The sequence below is a fragment of the Lepisosteus oculatus genome, chromosome 9, assembly GCF_040954835.1.
Source record: "Lepisosteus oculatus isolate fLepOcu1 chromosome 9, fLepOcu1.hap2, whole genome shotgun sequence".
Classification (NCBI taxonomy): Eukaryota; Metazoa; Chordata; class Actinopteri; order Semionotiformes; family Lepisosteidae; genus Lepisosteus; species Lepisosteus oculatus.
This window is the reverse complement of record NC_090704.1, coordinates 43,806,809-43,826,971: the sequence shown is the minus strand read 5'-3', so window position 1 is coordinate 43,826,971 and position 20,163 is coordinate 43,806,809. Positions and strand designations below refer to the sequence as shown.

General features: G+C 46.6%; 1 protein-coding gene across 4 annotated transcripts in view; it reads left to right on the top strand.

Annotated features, from left to right (window-relative positions):
* Window positions 1–18,647, top strand: part of LOC102695864 (myosin-10) — a 76,938-nt gene extending 58,291 nt beyond the window's left edge. For all 4 annotated transcript variants that reach the window (XM_069194584.1, XM_069194583.1, XM_069194582.1 and 1 more), the window contains 26 exons: window positions 647–840; window positions 1,967–2,088; window positions 2,598–2,667; window positions 2,833–2,993; window positions 3,204–3,312; window positions 3,653–3,784; window positions 4,367–4,573; window positions 5,017–5,154; window positions 5,374–5,497; window positions 6,594–6,765; window positions 8,764–8,976; window positions 9,115–9,259; window positions 9,716–9,922; window positions 10,222–10,326; window positions 10,716–10,868; window positions 11,347–11,595; window positions 11,901–12,113; window positions 12,887–13,099; window positions 13,413–13,574; window positions 13,758–13,886; window positions 14,175–14,263; window positions 14,491–14,614; window positions 14,922–15,130; window positions 15,719–15,827; window positions 16,022–16,194; window positions 16,776–18,647. In XM_069194584.1, the coding sequence (XP_069050685.1) occupies window positions 647–840; window positions 1,967–2,088; window positions 2,598–2,667; window positions 2,833–2,993; window positions 3,204–3,312; window positions 3,653–3,784; window positions 4,367–4,573; window positions 5,017–5,154; window positions 5,374–5,497; window positions 6,594–6,765; window positions 8,764–8,976; window positions 9,115–9,259; window positions 9,716–9,922; window positions 10,222–10,326; window positions 10,716–10,868; window positions 11,347–11,595; window positions 11,901–12,113; window positions 12,887–13,099; window positions 13,413–13,574; window positions 13,758–13,886; window positions 14,175–14,263; window positions 14,491–14,614; window positions 14,922–15,130; window positions 15,719–15,827; window positions 16,022–16,194; window positions 16,776–16,920 (4,067 nt within the window). In that variant the 3' untranslated portion in view covers window positions 16,921–18,647. The remainder of the gene's footprint in view (window positions 1–646; window positions 841–1,966; window positions 2,089–2,597; window positions 2,668–2,832; window positions 2,994–3,203; window positions 3,313–3,652; window positions 3,785–4,366; window positions 4,574–5,016; window positions 5,155–5,373; window positions 5,498–6,593; window positions 6,766–8,763; window positions 8,977–9,114; window positions 9,260–9,715; window positions 9,923–10,221; window positions 10,327–10,715; window positions 10,869–11,346; window positions 11,596–11,900; window positions 12,114–12,886; window positions 13,100–13,412; window positions 13,575–13,757; window positions 13,887–14,174; window positions 14,264–14,490; window positions 14,615–14,921; window positions 15,131–15,718; window positions 15,828–16,021; window positions 16,195–16,775) is intronic.
* Window positions 18,648–20,163: the final 1,516 nt, after the last annotated feature.

The following is a 20,163-nucleotide window of genomic DNA, read 5'->3' as shown; positions in this document are numbered from 1 at the left end:
TTGACAGTTACTTTGTGAATTGCTCCTCTATTAGTTGATAGGACATTTCTGCTTCTATATGATCTCTTTATTACAGGTCAGCATGTAGTGCCTCTTGCTCACAATAGAACACTTTCTGCCCAGTCTTGTAGTTTTTGCTTTTTGCCCTTTTTGAGGGATTCAAGTAAAATGCCTTGGGTGAACTGCATGAACAAAACTCTTTAAAAGGACATTATATAGATTTGATGCATTTAACGTGCATATGGGCAAGCTGCTAAACAAAATGAGGGAGGATTTCGTTTAATTAAAATCAATTGACTGCATTTTGCAAGACGCTAAGGTTACATGGCACAAGCGTTCTGAATTCTGGGCATAGTCAACCAGTTCTGCTTGTGCTTTTTTCCCCAAATCAAAGCTGTAGTTAAATCCGAAATTGTTCAATTGTTTGATTTTATACATTTTTCTTCCCCTTTGCTGTTTATGCTTATAGTTTAGATAACCCATCTCCAGTCCACGAGGCTGTCTGCCATACTGTAGGTGCCACGTGTGATTGTCCACATTCATCACCATCATGCTTTAGCTGCTGCTCTTTGCCGCTTTTGAGACTGTTTTCCTGGTTCTGGAGCGGCTCGGCTAACGGTTCGCATTTCTCCCTTATTGCCGACAGTGGATCGCATTGTCGGTCTGGACCAGGTGGCAGGCATGAACGAGACGACCTTTGGTTCGGCCTATAAAACCAAGAAAGGCATGTTCCGCACGGTTGGCCAGCTGTACAAGGAGTCCCTCACCAAGCTGATGGCCACCCTGCGCAACACCAACCCCAACTTCGTGCGCTGCATCATCCCCAATCACGAGAAAAGGGTAAGCCCTGCCTCTCTTCCCTGAGCCTCTCAGCTGCTCCTGATGCAGTCGGAAAGTCCTCCCCACATAGTTTCAGAGTACTGTACACCCCTTTGAATCGAGGTGAGGCCTTGGCTCTGTTTGATCTTCCTGAATGCTGAAGGGGACCGTTTTGAAGTGGTTGAGAGGCTCACTTGGGGTCGAGCTCGACTGCCTTGATTGGGTGGTTATCGATGGCGTGTGATTGTAAGGCTATTCTTGAACTGGAGTAAGCTATCAGAACAGTGTTGGGAGTGCGTACCTGCAACCTTCCCTTTCCGAACAGTTACAGAGGCAGGCCGGCAATTGCTGTGAACCTCTGAATCAGGGAAGCACATCTTCAAACCAGAGGAAAGCTTTGCCTTCTGGTTTGTATTCTAACTAAGCTTTTAAGTGCATTAATTGTCTTTATTTACTTAAATAAATGTAACACCCTTTTAACCAATTTAACTGCCTTTCTAGGTTTTTAACTCCCAAGTAATGTAAGGAGGTATGTACAGCATGCCAGGTTGTGGACTTTTAGAGCTGGAGGTGTTTGCCTCAGCTCTAAATCTACACATTTTAAGTTACAGCCGAAGGAAAACATTTTACATACAATATTACTCGTGCTGACCTTGGCTGTTAGTTATTGCTTGTTACATACACAGGATATACCACTTGGAGAGCAAGTCTGAAAGATTTATGCTTTTATTTGTAATTTTTTGTGGGGAAACAGTAGGACTCCTGATTTCCAGTAATCTCTAAGCCCTGTTCTCCACTCTCCCTAGCAAATACGTGGACTTCTTTGAGAGTATTTGTTTCTTATGATGAAATAAACAATTAAAGGAAAACCTCCTATGGTGATAGCTGTCGACAGATTAATAATAAAAGACATTCCGTTTCTAGGGGATTTAGTTTGTTTAAAATTAAACTTGTGGAAAAAATGATGCTTGGATACTTTGCTGGCAGCAGTAGGATGAGAATGTTTGTATCCCGGCGGTGTGTTGCCTGAGCGGGGAGGTAACTATGGAGATCACTCCGGTATAGCAGTGCCAGTTTGCTGCAGCTGGGCCTGGCTGCGCTGACCCCTGACCCCTGACCCCTGCGTCTCCCCGTTCCGCCCCTGCAGGCAGGAAAGCTGGACCCTCACCTGGTGCTGGACCAGCTGCGCTGCAACGGGGTGCTGGAGGGGATCCGGATCTGTCGCCAGGGCTTCCCCAACCGCATCGTCTTCCAGGAGTTCAGACAGAGGTAGCGGCCCACGGCGCGGGGCTGCAGCACGCGGACCATGCGCAGCGCCAGATGCAATACCCCCCAGCTGATGCGTTCTTCTCCCTGACGCTGCTTTAGACCCGACCTGCTTACATCTTTACCGTCTTCGTGGAGATGCAGGGCCCCCCTTTCTGCCCAGTTTAGATGCTCTCCAGTATCGCATCGCAGCTCTAAGCAGCTTCTTTGCATTTTTTTCCCCTCCTCTATGAAAAGTCAGGTGGCATTTTGTTAGTTAATGAAGTTCGGCTTCTGACCTAAGTAAGCAGCAACCTAGCTCATTATAACCACCTGGGCAATACTCAGTTAATCTTATTGTTGACTTTAAAAAGGGGTATTTAGGCCTAGTAGCCTGGGACCACAAGTGAAATCTTGAAATAGTTACAAATACATTTGTTTGTAGGTCAATGTATGAATTGTTAGCATTAAGAAGCTACACAGTTTTAAAATGTGACAAATCCATTTTCTTTCATTTTTCTTCATATTTATAGATATGAAATCCTCACCCCTAACGCTATTCCTAAGGGCTTCATGGATGGAAAACAGGCTTGTGAAAGAATGGTGATTTCTTTTTTTTTATTTCTTCTTCTTGAAGTTTTGTAGGAACTTCTTGAACTTCTTGAGGAGTTATCTTTTTGTCCTGGGTTTTGAGATGGTTTGAGAGCTTGATAGCCGAGATGAGCTAACCCAAGTGCTTGTTACTCATTTTGTGCTGCTTAATTAAAGATCCGAGCCTTGGAACTGGATCCGAACCTGTACCGCATTGGACAGAGCAAGATCTTCTTCCGTGCTGGAGTCCTGGCTCACCTGGAGGAGGAGCGAGACCTGAAGATCACCGATATCATCATTTACTTCCAGGCTGTGTGCCGGGGGTATCTGGCCCGCAAGTGAGTCCAAATACCGTGCGGCTTCTGTGTGTTCAGTGACCAATCTATTCATTATAAGACCTTGTTAAATCAAAGTTTGGCAACTTCCTAATAGCCATAGGCTTCTAAAACCTGCGTAGTCAGTATGAGTTTGATCAGTTGATGGGTTGAAATCACAGTGGTAGCAAGAACTGAGTGTTACTAGCTTGAATGCACATATCTTTCTTTCAGGGCTTTTGCTAAGAAGCAGCAGCAGCTCAGCGCCCTGAAAGTCCTGCAGAGAAACTGCGCGGCGTACCTCAAACTGCGGCACTGGCAGTGGTGGCGGCTCTTCACAAAGGTGGGTCTCTACTTTCAGCTCAGTTCAGAGCAGGTGTACCTTAAACCACATTAAAGTCAGAAAATATCAAGTTCAATTTGCTTACTTCAAGTCACATTTCTTTTCCTTGTGTTGTCGCGAAGCTTGGATTCATCCAATGGATTTTTTTTTTCCTGAAAATAGTTTTCATTTCATTACTATTTGATTTTGACCTAGTGAAAGATCAGTGGGTACAGCAAAATTAATATTGAGATCACATTTTTTCATGTAAAAGATTATCGGAGGCGGCGAGAGAGGGATTCCTATCTTTTTCCCCTCTCGCGATCCTCGTGTCATCGCTGTGTGTGAACTGCCCCTGCAGGTGAAGCCGCTGCTGCAGGTGACCAGGCAGGAGGAGGAAATGCAGGCGAAAGACGAGGAGCTGCTCAAGGTGAAAGAGAAGCAGGTCAAGGTGGAAGGAGAGCTGGTGGAGATGGAGAGGAAACACCAGCAGGTTGGTCCTTACAGCTCGCAGGCCTCGGTCTGGATCGCATCTTTAGAAGAGGCCACAAATTATCATTTGATTCCATTTCTCTTTAGCTGCATAACTAGTACTTAAGGAACTGGGAACAGAAATGGAAACCTTCTTGAAACCAGCTAGGAAATGGACAGTCATGCGTAACCTGTATGTATAGTATCTGGGAGATGAAAGGGAACCAAAGCACCAGGCAAAACCTATATGGTGACGTGGAGGATCATACAGTAGTTAGTAGTGCTAACATCCATTCCACCAAAATACTCTTTCCTCTGGTTTGGATCCTATTAGGTTTATTTAGTTCTGGGATAAAAAAAACATTTAGGATACATTTCACAGCCATATAATTTTTGACCAAATATTGCTTGCTTTGTGGTCAAATCATAATTCACTGATCGGTAGAGATTCAGGATTTGTGTATACAATGTGTAACCGTAGACAGTGTTTGAAAAGTATCTCCACATTTTGGAAATAGGCGAAAAAAAGTTTAGTGTCTAATGTCGTGAGGAAGCTCTGTGGTAACAATGAGCCATCAGTTGCGTCTGGGTGCGTCTCGGCTAGCTGCTGGAGGAGAAGAATATCCTGGCGGAGCAGCTGCAGGCGGAGACGGAGCTCTTTGCAGAGGCCGAGGAGATGCGCGCCCGCCTGGCAGCCAAGAAGCAGGAGCTGGAGGAGATCCTGCATGACCTGGAGTCCCGCGTGGAGGAAGAGGAGGAGCGGAACCAGGCCCTGCAGAATGAGAAGAAGAAGATGCAGACGCACATCCAGGTATTTCCAGAGCGGCACTAGTTGGGCTAGAGTGGGTGTTTTGTATTGCCCAGGGGACGATGGAGCACTAGATGTAGAGATCCACTAGGGTGTGTTGAATCCAGGTGTTAGGTTGCCTTTTGCAGAAGTGGATAGCAGCTTTTCAACATCTGCAATGCGCAATATATATGAATACTCACATGTGGTGGGTTTTGGTTAGAGGGTAGATGCCAGTCCTGCTAAATAAGCTTTCAGCAAAGTAGTAATAAACGCCATCTTGTTCAGCTTTCACACTTGATGAAGTAGGCCTGATGTTCATCCTGGTTGTACGTGATTTTCCAGCACCAGTTGCAGATAATCCTAGAACATCCTTTGATTTGTTGCGTGTTGCACACTAGAGTGGACCCTGAGAGACGTTCTCAAGCCCACTGCCAAGGTGACTCTGGGCGTCTCTGTTCCCACAGGACCTGGAGGAGCAGCTGGATGAGGAGGAAGCAGCCCGCCAGAAGCTGCAGCTGGAGAAGGTGACAGCCGAGGCCAAGATCAAGAAGATGGAGGAGGACATCCTGCTGCTGGAGGACCAGAACTCCAAGTTTATGAAGGTAACCATGATCCACAGGACTTCACTGACTAACTGCAGGAAAGAGGCCTGGAGCTGTGGTCTGTGCAATCTGTATAAGAATTCAAGTCGATCCTGAAAGTGCTGCTGGCGGCAGAGTGGCTGTAGAATAAGATTAATAACTCATTAATTGGAAGCCAGTGCCTGTGATCCAGCACAAATCTTGGCAGACTTTAAACATGTGGCATCTCTCTCTTCACAGGAGAAGAAGTTGCTAGATGACCGCGTGTCCGAGATGACCTCCCAGCTGACCGAGGAGGAGGAGAAAGCCAAGAACCTGGGCAAGCTGAAGAACAAGCAGGAGATGATGATCGCAGACCTGGAAGGTGGGTAGGGGGGGTTGCCTCTGACCTTTCCTGTGTTCATTTCTTTTCCTGCAAGAAATCCCTATTACATGTAGCATGTAGAGATCAGAAAAAAGTCCAATGTTCGTTGAGCAGCATGTCCTAATTTGCTGAATCCAAGATAGACTCGCTGGAGCAGAGAGAAAGAGCATGCACCATTATGCCATTGCCCTTCTGTCAGGAGTGTTAATTAGATCCCCACTCAAAGTGATTTAATTACTGTCTGCGGTCAAACAGGCAGTTGTCTCGTCATGCAGCACATTTCAAACCAAATACTCCCCTGAACCACATATTCAACTTTGTGTATAGTGTTTCACGTGTGACATTTAATGTTTGGAAGCACTTAATGTATAGCATATACTGTCTAGAGTTCCTGTTAATTTGGTGAGATCCTAAATAAGATGAAATCCTTGGAGAAGCAGAATAGGAAGTTGTTTTGTTGCAGTAGTACAGGACTGTATTGCACTGTAGTATAACTACAGGAAAAAGGAAAAATTAGGGAAAAAGGAAGAAATAATGGGACCACTTCAGGTTGCAGGAGTGGGTAATGAGTCCTTCCTGACTGATATGATACCAGTATGCCTCCTGACACAGTGAGCTTATGAATCCAGTGTCTCCAGAGAGGTCACTGATGTTGGCACAAAAGGAATGGAAATCGTTCGGGCTGATCTAGGAAGTTGGAGTATTGCTTGGTTTACTTTACCTTAGCTTGTGATTATATATTGCAATGCATGATCAACCTAAGCCAGAATTTAGAAGAACCATACTGAGAGTTTTTCAGGTAACAAAGTGCTATGAGCTTCTGAATCGATGGAATTTAATGTGCTTAATTCACGACAGCCCTGGTAGAAATTTAGAGTGAAGCACTAGTTCTTACATCTTACAAGTTCCTGTAATATGAATCTGAAAGGATGTCATGCTTGCGAATTATCCTTTTGCTCGCTGTGGATGGGTAGATACTTTTGGGTCTTTCTGCTTGCATGAATGAAAAGGTTGGGATTCGTAAGTGCCGAGTGGAAGGTGGCAGCCCCCTTCTTGTTGGGTGTTGCTCAGTGATGCTGTGCACGTGCATTTCCAGAGCGCCTGAAGAAGGAGGAGAAGACGCGTCAGGAGCTGGAGAAGGCCAAGAGGAAGCTAGATGGGGAGACGACGGACCTGCAGGACCAGATCGCGGAGCTGCAGGCCCAGATTGAGGAGCTCAAGGTCCAGCTGGCTAAGAAGGAGGAGGAGCTGCAGGCTGCCCTTGCCAGGTCAGTGCGAGACGTTGGGGTGCAGCTCTGCTGTCTGGCCAAGAGTCAGCAGCACAGGGGCTCTCTGGGAGCTCAAGAGACATTCCTGTGTTGATGTTTAGGAACATACATGAATTCAGATCGGTCTGAAAGCAGAATTCACAGTATGCAGTTCATGATTCTGGCTTGCAGCTCAGAGGCGTCTTAACAGAGGCTGCATCAGGACAGCAAATGTGTGCACTCTGCTCAGGGGTTGTGTGGAGTTTGTAGTGGTTTAGCAATGGTGACTAACAAATCTGAGCTAAGACTTTCGGTATGAATTCCCTCATTACAGCTGCCTTTTCCCTCTATTGTGGTTTCAATACATGCCCTCATGCTATTCTTTGTTTCTATGAAATGAGTTATTCTAAAGTGGGGGATGAAGATCAAACTTATCGGCTTTTTAAGGGCTTAAAAGGGGGCGAGATTACCGACCTCTTGTTTGTAAAGTGTCTGGATTAGCTGTTTCTTGAAGGGAGCTCAGCTATTAGTTAAAACTATGTTAGGTAGTTTCTTCTGAACTCCCACCAGCTTGTATGGAAAAAATTCACAAGTATTTGAACTTGAAAGTACAGCTTTGTAAAGTTGCCCCTTTTGCTGATGTTTTAAAGTAGATTGCTTATCTTCAAGCTGACTACATTGTAATGGATTGTAATGTTTACAGGATGTTTAAACTAACACGTGCTGTTTTTTGTCCTTTGACCCTTTGGCATGTTACCTGTGGCATACTGTAGCTATAGATTGCTTTAAGAATTGGAAGGCAAACATTGCCATTCCTTCATTCCAACAAGAGCATTTTTGACTGTTTTTATTTTGAGAGAATTTCTCACAGGTTGGCACACTGCACTCTTCATTTTGCTTGATTGATATTCACACCGCACACACTAAACACTCCCATGTGTGGTCTTGGTTTGTGGCAGTGTTCAATTACGTACTGTATGTAGGGTTGTGCTTTAAGACCAATCTTAAATTCGCAGTACCTCAATTTCTATTCACTCGGCAAGCAAAGCACTTGCTCTCTCCACTTACATTTGAACTCGGTCTGACTGAGGCTTTAATGGTCTTAAATATTTTAATCTCATATTTGTGCATTTACCTTGGCAGCCAGCTTGGAGACAAACTGCAGGTTAAATTGGGATTTAGCTATCACTGAAAGGAGATAAAATCCTAGTAAAAAAAAATTTGATTTCTCACTTGCTCTTACACTATATTTTTACAGCATTCTGTCAGTTCATTCCAGTTTTAATGAAATCCCCAGGTGCTGTTGTGCAAGCCTGTTACTGATGTATGACTTTTAAAAGTTATTTGTTTCATATTTGCTTGGTGTCTTTGGTATTAAAACCTTATGCAAGCCTTCTAAACTTAAAGCTGTATTAAAGCCTTGTTTAAATTATTTAAACATGTGATAGTTATTTGACATTGGCACACACCCTAAAATTCCAGTTCATTTATTTTGCTCTGATAGAACTGTAATGCTTTTGTCTTCCTGTTTTTAAACTCCCTTGATCACAATATTTAACCAATTAAGGGTATTTATTTTTGGGGGGGTCCATATAAGCTGCATTTGGTACATGGTTTGGACTTTTTATTTTGTTGCAGTCTGCTATAGGGGCTTTTCTAGTTTAATGGTATACAGAATTATTGCCCCCAAATCTAACTGAAGTAATAAAATCAGCAGAAATTGTCCAAATGTGAAAATCTCAACACTGTTTGTTTGTTTTTTTTGTTGCCGTGTTGTGCAGTTTGTCCTTGCCTCCCACACATTCCAAGTCCTGTTTCCACTTTGCACAGCTCTAACAAATTTTCTCCTTTGAAACACATTGATAAGGCACTGAGCAGCTTGTACCTCCTGTCCGCTTGTCCGTTTTTTTTTAATGCCACCCACGGGGATGAACATCTACCAGGGTGCTGCGGTTCGCAATGTCCGGGGGGCCGCGTGCCTCGGGAGTTCTCACCTGCTGTGCTCTGTGTGTGGCCCAGGGGGGACGAGGAGGTGGCTCAGAAGAACAATGCCCTGAAGCAGGTGCGAGAGCTGCAGGCCCAGCTGGCCGAGCTCCAGGAGGACCTGGAGTCGGAGAAGGCAGCGCGGAATAAGGCGGAGAAGCTGAAGAGAGACCTGAGCGAGGAGCTGGAGGCCCTCAAGACCGAGCTGGAGGACACGTTGGACACGACGGCCGCGCAGCAGGAGCTCAGGTAGGCGGGCACGTCGCCGCCAGCCCTGGCCGCTTCACCTGGGCTGGTTCTTGAGTAGCACGTGGGTCTGCAGCCCTCCTGTCCTGCCGGATCGCAGCTTGAGAGAAGCCAGCTTCCTGACGAATCCGTTTTTTGTAGGACCAAGCGTGAGCAGGAGGTGGCGGAGCTGAAGAAGGCCATTGAGGAAGAGACGAAGAACCACGAATCGCAAATCCAGGAGATGAGGCAGAGGCACTCCACCGCCCTGGAGGAGCTGTCGGAGCAGCTCGAGCAAGCCAAGAGGGTACGGACAGTGTCCGAGTGTGCTCTCCGGCTCGCTGTCGACAGGCTGCACGTGACGGAAATGTTGAAATACAGTTCTTGAGGCAGCAGTGGGGTTGATTAAGATGCACTGAAAAAAATATTCTTAATAATAAGGCTCTAAAGAGCTGAGGAAAAAGGCTTTCAGCTTTTTTAAACATGTCCATTCTAACTTATTTCAACTAGAATAAGGTCAAAGAACCTTCTGTGCTATCCCATTTGATTCCTTTGAACATTAGATCACTGAGTTTTATTTTGGCCTGTTTAGCGTTAGTGTTACGACTTAGTGGCATTGCAGGATTCCACATAGTTTTGCAGTTCTGTTCTTAATCCGTTCGCTTGAGTTAAGAATTTACGTTTTCGAGCTGTAAAGCCGGTCTGCGAGTCTCGTGAAACCTTACTGTGCGTAACCCGACGCTTTTCCTGATGACCGCTGCAGTTCAAGTCGAACCTGGAGAAGAACAAGCAGACGCTGGAGAGTGACAACAAGGAGATGGCCAACGAGGTGAAAGTGCTGCAGCAGGCCAAGGCAGACTCGGAGCACAAGAGGAAGAAGCTGGAGGCACAGCTGCAGGAGTTCATGGCCAGAGTCACCGAGGGCGAGAGGTCCAAGAGCGAGCTGGCTGAGCGAACTCACAAGCTGCAGGTCTGTCCGTAGTCGCCTCGTCCCGTGTTATAAGAGCTGGCCACAATCTGGTGTTGGGAGGCTGGTGCAATCTGGACTTATAGCAAGTTTTAGGTGCTGTGTTGCAGAGTTGTGAAGTGTGTATCAATGCCACCACTATAATCTCCATTGCTTTTTGAAGGTGTGTAGAAATTAATTAAACGACAAGGGTCATACGCAGGTAAACTAGAAGAATGTAGAATTTCTCCCAAGGCTTTTATCACTGCATTATAACGATCTGTACCATATTGTGTGAAACGCTCCATTTTCTCTCTGCGTAGAATGAACTTGACAATGTCTCCACCCTGCTGGAAGAGGCAGAAAAGAAGGGAATCAAGCTGGCCAAAGATGCAGCCAGTATGGAATCGCAGCTACAGGACACACAGGCGAGTGAAGGGAGATGGCTCTTTCTGTTACGGTATTAAATCACAGGCTTTTGATCAAGAGTAGGCTATGTAGCAAAGTTCTGACTTTGTTGTAATCACCCAGTTTACCCTGACATTTCATGCAGTATTGGGCAAGTAAACAGAATCAGATTTTATTAAATTCCTGAAACCTTTTTAGTGACAGGAGTTTACAGCAGAGAGGGATCCTTTGGACTCCTCGTGTGAGAACGTTGTGCAATGCTGAGTGCTTAACTCATTGGGCAGAATTGTTCATCTGCCTGCTCACCAAGATCAGCAGGGCCACTTCTGCTGTGCCCAGGCAAGGTGCAGATGCACAAGTGAATGAGCCGTGCGGTGTTATGACTGCATTTGTGGGGCTGTGTGTTTAGGAGCTGCTGCAGGAGGAGACGCGCCAGAAGCTGAACCTGAGCAGCCGTATCCGCCAGCTGGAAGAGGAGAAGAATGCCCTGCAGGAGCAGCAAGAGGAAGAGGAGGAAGCCCGCAGGAACCTGGAAAAACAGCTGGCCACGCTGCAGGCGCAGGTACGGGGGGCAGAGTGCACAGGTGTGGGCTGGCTGAGGGGAAGAAGCCAGCTGGACCCACTTCTGGTTCATGTAAAGGATGCACAGGCCGGGGAGGGGGGATGAAAACAGCTGTCCAAACTGCATACTCAGATTTAGTGGGATGACCCATTTTTAAAAAGATAAAATGACCTCACTTCCAGGCCAGGGTGGTCAGACTTGGGGGGGAGAAAATTTAGAAGATGACATGACTGTGCCCAGTATATTGCGAGGCTCATGGTGCAGCTGACAGGACATTGGATAAAACCCACAAGTCTGCATTAAGCCATATTATGAAAACCATGCAGAGGTCACAATTGAAAGATATTTCTGTGCCACTTCTAGAGGCAGGACATTTGAGGCCATTATTTAGTCTGATCTGCGAGACCACGAAGTGCCACACTCTCAGCTCTGTGTTCAGTATTGGTGAGCTTCTCTGTCCTTCTGTCCATCCTTGCAGCTGGTGGACACCAAGAAGAAGCTGGAGGACGATGTTGGGACCATGGAGGGGCTGGAGGAGGTGAAGAAGAAGCTGCTGAAGGATGTGGAGAGCTCCAACCAGAGGCTGGAGGAGAAAGCCATGGCCTTCGACAAGATGGAGAAGACCAAAAACCGGCTGCAGCAGGAGCTGGATGACCTCATGGTGGACCTTGACCACCAGAGACAGATCGTCTCCAACCTGGAAAAGAAGCAGAAGAAGTTTGACCAGGTACAGTGCTGGCTAACAGTTTCTGATGCCACATTTTAATCTGCACAGTACCAGAATAGTATACTTGATTTTAGCGTCTATCAGTCTATAGTTGAAACACTTCATATGCTGATGTTTTTGTCTGTTACCGACTTCTTAAGGGTATAAGCTTCATGGGATGAAAATTGAACTTATTCTGACGGCTCGTCAATTCCGTATACCACAGGAGGATTAGGTCACTGACTTTTGTGGAAACACGAGTCCCTGCTGCTCCCGTCTTGGCGGTGTTGAGCTGGGAATGTTGATTTACCCTTGCTGTGTCGCAGATGCTGGCCGAGGAGAAGAACATTTCCGCCCGTTACGCCGACGAGCGGGACCGCGCCGAAGCGGAGGCGCGGGAGAAGGAGACCAAGGCTCTGTCTCTGGCCCGCGCGCTGGACGAGGCGCTGGAGGCCAAGGAGGAGTTTGAGAGGCTGAACAAACAGCTGCGCACGGAGATGGAGGATCTCATGAGCTCCAAGGACGACGTGGGCAAGAATGTGGGTCTCTTGTGAAATTGACAGCGTTGTACTTGTATTATCAGCGGTGGACAGGGAGTCCACAAATTCCAAGCCATTTGCTCCAAATACGTTTTGGAACTGTTGGAGCTCAAAGTGTCTTCCTGTAAAGATGGTTAGAGGTGGTTAGGTTCCCAGACTAGTCCTCAATAGCTTCGTTTATAATGCAGCTGAAGGTCTGATCATTGTGATCATCAAATGATTTAAACCAGGCATACCCACACTGTGACATTTCATTTCAAAATGTTGACATTCCTTTTTTTTAATTACAGGTGTGTCACATCCACTGCTTTTATGCTTACCCAGGAGTAGGGTCATGTTACAGACCACAGAAAGGAACATAGTTTGCCTTCTCTCAGAAGGCAACAAACAAAATTATGTAGCAGCACTAAAGCTGTGCCGCAGCAAGTAGTTTCAACAGTATTTACCCAGAGAAACTACAAAGTTCTCATGTGTGGCTTGGTATTCATATGCCCAAAGTATGAAAATGTCATAATATATGGAGGTTTGTTCATACGTAAAGGTGTTTGTAACTTGGAGTATCTGTACTCTGTCCCTGTCGTCTGTGTGTAGATTATGGAAGTAGATTTGATTTACTCTTTTGAGTTTAGCCCTAGGGAATGTAGCTATTGGAAGCTTGGGGGGGGAGTCTTGCCACCTATTGTTGGGGAATAAACAGTATCTAACTCCAGCGAGACCTGTGCTTGAAGTGACTCTCAAGATCCCTGTTCCTGTTCCTGGCCGCATGCGCACAGGTGCACGAGCTGGAGAAGTCGAAGCGCACGCTGGAGCAGCAGGTGGAGGAGATGCGCACACAGCTGGAGGAGCTGGAGGACGAGCTGCAGGCCACCGAGGACGCCAAGCTGCGCCTGGAGGTCAACATGCAGGCCATGAAGGCCCAGTTCGAGAGGGACCTGCAGGCCCGCGATGAGCAGAGCGAGGAGAAGAAGCGGATGCTGGTCAAGCAGGTGCCGTGTTCTGGAGAGAGGCAGGAGATGGGCTCCAGCCAGAAGCGGGTTGATATGGGGGTGTCTGGTCTAGCGAATTGTAAGAGAAAAGGTCCCTGTGTTTCCTTTTCTCTCAAGACATTTCTTGTTCATATGAAGTTGTGTGCTGGTTTGTAAAGGTGGGCACTAGTCATTTTATTTTGTAGTGGAATGCCTCATCCAAAAGCCTGGGACTTCTCATGCGCCTGGATGGGTTCAGGGGTTGTCCGAGTGAAGTCCAGGCCACCCCAGCACGTGGCCTCGCAGTGCAGTGCCGCTGACCCTGCTTTCCCAGGTGCGGGAGCTGGAGGCGGAGCTGGAGGATGAACGCAAGCAAAGGGCCCTGGCCGTGGCTGCCAAGAAGAAGATGGAGATGGACCTGAAAGACCTGGAGGCCCAGATCGAGGCGTCCAACAAGGCCCGCGACGAAGCCATTAAACAACTGCGCAAGCTTCAGGTACTCATCCTGCAAACCACACCTCTCAATTTCCCCCTGAAATGTTTGCCCAGCCGTGTTTTATCTTAATCGGAATATGTTCACTCGCCTTATGCATTCATCTTTATACCTTCATGCTAATACAGTGGTTTTATTCACCCATGAGGTACTGCGGTGGTGAAGGGGCTGTTTCTCCTGTTCTAGGCTCAGATGAAAGATTACCAGCGCGAGCTGGAGGAGGCCCGTGCTTCTCGAGACGAGATCTTTGCTCAGTCCAAGGAGAACGAGAAGAAGCTCAAGAGTTTGGAAGCGGAGATTCTCCAGCTTCAGGAGGTGCGTTATCCTCTTCTGCAACACTAAAGCTTTCTCTGCCCTAGGGCGGCTCTGACCTTCATACACTGTTGAAGAAAAGACTTTCTCACAGTATGCAAAGATCAAGTACAGGTAAAGTACAGTTCAATAGATACAATTCCCAACTGCGGAACAGAGGGTTTAAGCAACTAAGGCACCCAAGCTTACACATTATACCTGTGAAATCGCTCCTTTTACGTGGAATGTTTTTTTTCCATTTCTTGAGTGCTGTAATCCGCGGTCTGAGCCTGTGTTTGTCTCCCCGCCCAGGATCTGGCAGCGTCGGAGCGAGCCCGCAGACACGCCGAGCAGGAGAGGGACGAGCTGGCTGACGAGATCTCCAACAGCGCCTCCGGAAAGTGAGTCTGGGCTGGCAGACGCCAGGGGAATGGATCACGCACAAGATCCTAAGGGCCCAAAAGGGCTCGGTTTGATTCCATCTTGAACCCGTGTTAACTGATGTTTCTGTTTTGGGTAGTCTGTGGTGATGGGTGCAGCTGTTTCGGTAGCAGATCCGAATACTGTTTAATTGAGTCTGCGTCCTGCTGAATTGAGAACCCTGTGTGCTTCTGTCTGTCCGTGGCAGGTCAGCCCTGCTGGATGAGAAGCGCAGGCTGGAGGCTCGAATTGCCCAGCTGGAGGAGGAGCTGGAGGAAGAGCAGAGCAACATGGAGCTGCTCAATGACCGCTTCCGCAAAACCACCATGCAGGTAGATGGGGGCGCCTGAAAATTCCTCCTGGGAGCACGTGCACGGCACCTGCCCACACTCACAGTCCTGCCTTCACACCTCTTCCAAAATATCTGCATACACATGGCACTGGTTGGAACGGCTTCATGAATACACATGCAGACTCGCACAGCTCTCTGCCCCAGTCCCCTTGACACAGGCTTCCATGGAGGAGGAGCATTCTCCTGCTTACACACACGCCTGCAGCTCGAGAAGTGAATTCAGTTCCTCCCGGTGGCTGCTCTGGGGATGCAGCGGCAGTAACAACGGTCCCGTCTTCCTCCGCCAGGTGGACACCCTGAATGCGGAGCTGGCGGGCGAGCGCAGTGCCGCGCAGAAGAGCGAGAATGCCCGGCAGCAGCTGGAGCGCCAGAACAAGGAGCTGAAGGCCAAGCTGCAGGAGCTGGAGGGCTCCGTCAAGTCCAAGTTCAAGGCCACCATCGCCGCCCTGGAGGCCAAGATCGCACAGCTGGAGGAACAGCTGGAGCAAGAGGCCAAGTGAGCACAAACGTCCCCTGGCACCCAGCCAGCTCACCACGGGCTCCGTTGGTTCAGGACAGTTGTCGCTGCAGCTCTGGCGCCATGGAGATTAACGCCAGGAAATCTTAGAATGGCAGGAATAATCTAAACGCATCACACATGGCTTCTTTAAGATGTACGTTTCAGAGGGCGGTTTCAAAACATCCGATTTTTATGAACGGAGAATTTTACACTCGGGCTGATAGGATTACATTTAACACTAGAATCGTGGCCCTTCCAAAGCAGACAGTCTGTGGAGGCTCGTTCTGGTGAGAAACAAATCATTTAAAGATTAAAACCTTAACTTCCAGTCAGAATTCTAATGACATATTCTGTAACGAACGAGTTTGAAACCCAGTCAAAATGAATCTTGATCCTGTCCAATCCAGTGTGTGACTTTTATGCTCCAGGCAGTGTTCTTGTGGTCACACTCCTCATCTGGCTCCTGAAGTAGCTAGAGTACCAAACCGCGGAGGGAAGCTGCTGGCATCGGCGTTCTTGCTAGTCTGAGCTGTCGGCTACCTCAGGCTGTGCTCTGGGGCTTAAACCGGTCTCTTTCCCACGCAGGGAGAGAGCTGCAGCCAACAAGGTTGTCCGCCGCACGGAGAAGAAGCTGAAAGAGGTGTTCATGCAGGTGGAAGATGAGCGACGCCATGCAGACCAGTACAAGGAACAGGTACTGTAGGTGCCCTGCGTGAGTCCGACGAGCATGTTCCCTGGCCAGGCCCGCTGGCTTTTAATCCTCTTCACTTGGCGCGACGTGAAGATTGCAGGATTGGCGGATGGCACGTATCCCGATGTTTAACCGTGTCGTAGCCCGCACAGATCCGAAGTCGGCGTGGGGTGACGGGGTCTCTCCCTCTCCCTCAGATGGAGAAGGCCAATTCCAGGATGAAGCAGCTGAAGCGGCAGCTGGAGGAGGCCGAGGAGGAGGCCACCCGCGCCAACGCGTCCCGCCGCAAGCTGCAGAGGGAGCTGGACGACGCCACGGAGGCCAGCGAGGGCCTGAGCCGCGAGGTCAACACCCTGAAGAACCGCCTCAGGTAGCGGACGCTGGGCTGGACTGGGAGAAATGAGGCCATGTGTTTGGGTTGACGGTTGTCAGGAGATCCTCGGGTCAGTTAGCTCCAAACTACCAGATGGGCCTAATGGCCTGCTCATCGTTTCTTGCAATTTTTGCTCTTAATGCACTAATCCTGATCATATTGGCAGTGCTCTCTCCCTTTGGTTAGATCCTCTGAGTTATACATCCGCAGCTTCAACAAGCGGTGTGAGGCGTTCAGATATACCGTATACAGTTCTCGGCCTTGTGCCGCTTGCCAGCACAGGTGTGCCCTTACTAAATGAAGCCTGCTTCACAGCTGCAACATAGTTTGAAAAAAGCAGCGCAAAAGACGAAAATCATTATTTTACTGTCCTAAAAAACAGTGCAGAAATGCTCTTGTTCACATTTTACCAGTGGCTGTTCTCAGATGAATATGAGAAGAAGCTTTTTTGATACCTATATGAACCGGTCGTTGTCACTACATTTTCCAAATAGAGGCTTAGCGGGGTTTTGTTGTGGAGGTGCTGGGCAAGCGCGCGGGGCTCTCGCCGACACCACTGTGCTCTCGCTGTCCCCCAGGCGCGGCGGCCCCATCAGCTTCTCCTCCAGCCGCTCGGGGCGCCGGCAGCTGCAGATCGAGGGGGCTTCGCTGGAGCTCTCGGACGACGATGCCGACGGGAAAGCCAGCGACGCCAACGAGACGCAGGCCGCCCAGGTGGAGTAGAGCCCTCGCCCTCGCCCTGGGGCCAGCCAGCATGCTAGAGCGCTACAGCCTCCCCTGTTCCACACGCCAGCGCAGAGGGGGAGAAACGGCTCCGACCAGCCCTCCAGGCTGCCCTGTGGTCAGAAGTCTGCCTCGCTCCTCTCTGGCCACGCTGCAAGGCTGTAAATCACTGATCTCTTGCGTCTTAATATAACTAGCCTTGGCATACTGTATCTGCTTAAACAAATATAGGTACAAGTGCATTTTATATATATATAAATATATAAATAAATGGAGTAATTCTTTTTTTCTCCCAGATAAACAATGTAAAACTATTTTGTAGCAAATTAAGGCTGAAGTAAAACAAAACTGTCCTCTCATTAAACGATATTTGCATTCAAAGACAACTTAGTCACGGGTGGATCCCCTCTTTGTTGCTATGCATGTCTCTTCATGATGTACAGAACACACTGCTTCTGTCATACACAAAAAAACAAAAAGAGAATCGTGTGCCGGTGGGTTGTGCTCGGACCGGTGAAGGACTGGAAAGTGAAATCATGCGAGGACCCGTCTGCTTCCGTTAATGAAATGCGAACGTGCTCGACAGAAAATGTTACTGTGAAGTCAATGAAGGAATCTCATATTTCATAATTGATGACCTATATTTTATTTTTTTTTGCTTCTGGGGGCAATGTTTTTTGAGGGTCTTGTTAGTCTGGAGCTGAAACCTCACTGCTCTTCAACAGCAAATATTAATTTGTGTCTCTCCTGCAAACAGCAGTATTTCTCAGTGACCTTGGACACAAGCTGAGTTTCACTTTTCAACTGCACTGGCTGGGTGGGCATTGTGTCAAAGAGCTGTCTTACTTATCAAAGTGGGATAGATGGGTTGCTGTGCATCGAAGCGATCTTTACTTTCCTTTTTGTTTAAGTTTTAGGAACCATTTTTGAAGCATTTGCTGAAATAGTCAAACTTGTCATATTAGGCAGTCTTTCACAAATCGAACTTCAGAACCTGTGCCCAGTTTTTTGTTTTCTGGTCACTGTGTAAGTCGTGCATCTATGCCTCTCTGACAGTCATGTTTCTGCATCACTCTCTCCACTTTCCCTCCTTTCCTCATCGTCTTTGAAGACGCTCATGTTAAAATTCATGTACCTTTCAATGTGAAGTAGTTGAAATAAGATGAAATTCAATATGAAGCCACTATGAAGTTCAGCGGCATGGGTGTTGCATATCTGTGGAGTTGATGTGACAGGACCTGCATATCCATTATTATAGTTTTGTTTTCAGTTTAAAAAAAAAGAAATTTGTTATAATGTTAGTATATAATAAACTGATGTTTCTTTAAAAGTGCCTTAGACACTACTAAGAAAGCATTACTAGTGGAAAACCTTCATATGTACCTAACATTACAACAAAAAAAACATAACGTTTAAACATGATTTTATTGTATTTAGCTGTGCTTCATATCATATACAGTATGTACCTCTCCAGTTCTAGTGCTTTTATAGATATTACGTGGGTATGAATCAGTGTTATTAACTCTGAAACGATGAGCCTTCTGCCCTGTGCAGGAAGTGTTATTTCATTTGGTTAAAAGCTTTAACATCTACGGGGTAGTTATATTATTGAACTGGCTGTTGACAACCAGGCATTTGACTGCAGATCTTTCCTTTTATTTCTTGTATACCTGTATTTCTAGACAATGATTTTTGTAAAAGACAATAAACATTCATTCTAGAACTGGTATGTGTTCGTTTCCTTTGAAGGGATGTCAATTTTTTTAATTTCTGTATACTTGATGTGAAAAGTAAAGGGTGAGTAGGTGGTTTAGGGCTTCTTTGGGTTATAGTTACTATATAACTTCTTATAGATTTTTTTTTCTTGTTATATAGATTACCTTCAGTGATCAGTGATTTTACAGCTGCATAAATGTTTAATTTTTGTAAGATGTTTGCACACAGGCTGTTCACTATGATGTGGTCTATTACAGAAAGCAAGTTATCTTCAAAATCTGTGTTTTTTTTAAGATACCCAAGATCTAAGATGCAGAAATATACGCTCTGTTACTTGGCAAATAATTTAAGAGTAGAAGTGTTAACCTTGACACCCTAATTGCATTTGATCTTGGGCCTATGCTCCTGATTACTTTCCCCCTTAATTCAATCCATAAAGCTGCTGCGACTTCTCTACCTGGTCTCAGGTGGTTGGGACTGTGGACAGTAAAGTGCCTCCCTCATTCACGGTTTGCTATGACAAAACCAGTCTGATCTATGTTTAGCTTGAATGCACAGGTGCACAAATTGTCATTCTTGCTCTTTACAAGTCCTTTGAAAATTGTCAAACTGATCCAGTGTGGGTTCTGAGGTTGTTAGTTAGTTGTAGCACTGGGACTCAAGTTATATACCATATGTTTAGTAAGTTACCTTTGAATACATTGGAAAGAAACACATTGCAGGGGCTTCATTACCAAATTGTATGCAGTGTATAATTTTTTTAGCTGGAACCTTGCACTTGAATTGTTTTTGCAATTATGCCTGTTCTGGGTGCACTTGGCAAACTCTTCCACAAGGTGGTGCTAAAGACCTCTATTGCCTTCTGGTCTTTTCTGTTCTGTATTCACAAAATGAATGGTCACTTGCTTTGTTAAGCACCATGGGGCAACCTTGTGAAAGCTGCTATATAGAAATAAATTGAATTGAAATAGAGAAACTCCAAAGTAAATATCCATGGGCTTAATATCTTTGGATCAAAGCAGCAAAACAGTTTCTCTCACAGACTAATAGTTTATACTAATATAGGTCATCTTGAACATTTGGTCCGAGAGCTTTTTCTCTTTCTAGTATTAAAAGCAAACATGGGCAATTGGAATATTACATCTACCATAAATAAACTGATCATTCAAAGTGCATGAGCATCTGTGTTGTCAGACACATTAGGTAGATGCATTTCTTAGTCATGACCCTCTACAGCAAAGGCAGAAGAGTATATCAGCTGTTCAAAGAAAAGGAATATTAACTGTGCCCTCTGCATTAAGTTAGTCATTTTCTATCCTTCACTCTACAGAGATTTAAATTCCAGCTTTGTTTTAGGTTAGGGTTAGGGTAGATGTTGCCAACACCACAAGTAAATGGTCACAGCTGCATTTCCAAGTGCTCCTGAAGTAATACATCTGGGTATGATTAGCCCTAGGAAGGGAGAAGAAAAAAGCAAGGATGTGTCATAAAATGTTCCACAAGTGGTCTGTGCTAAATACACCTTCA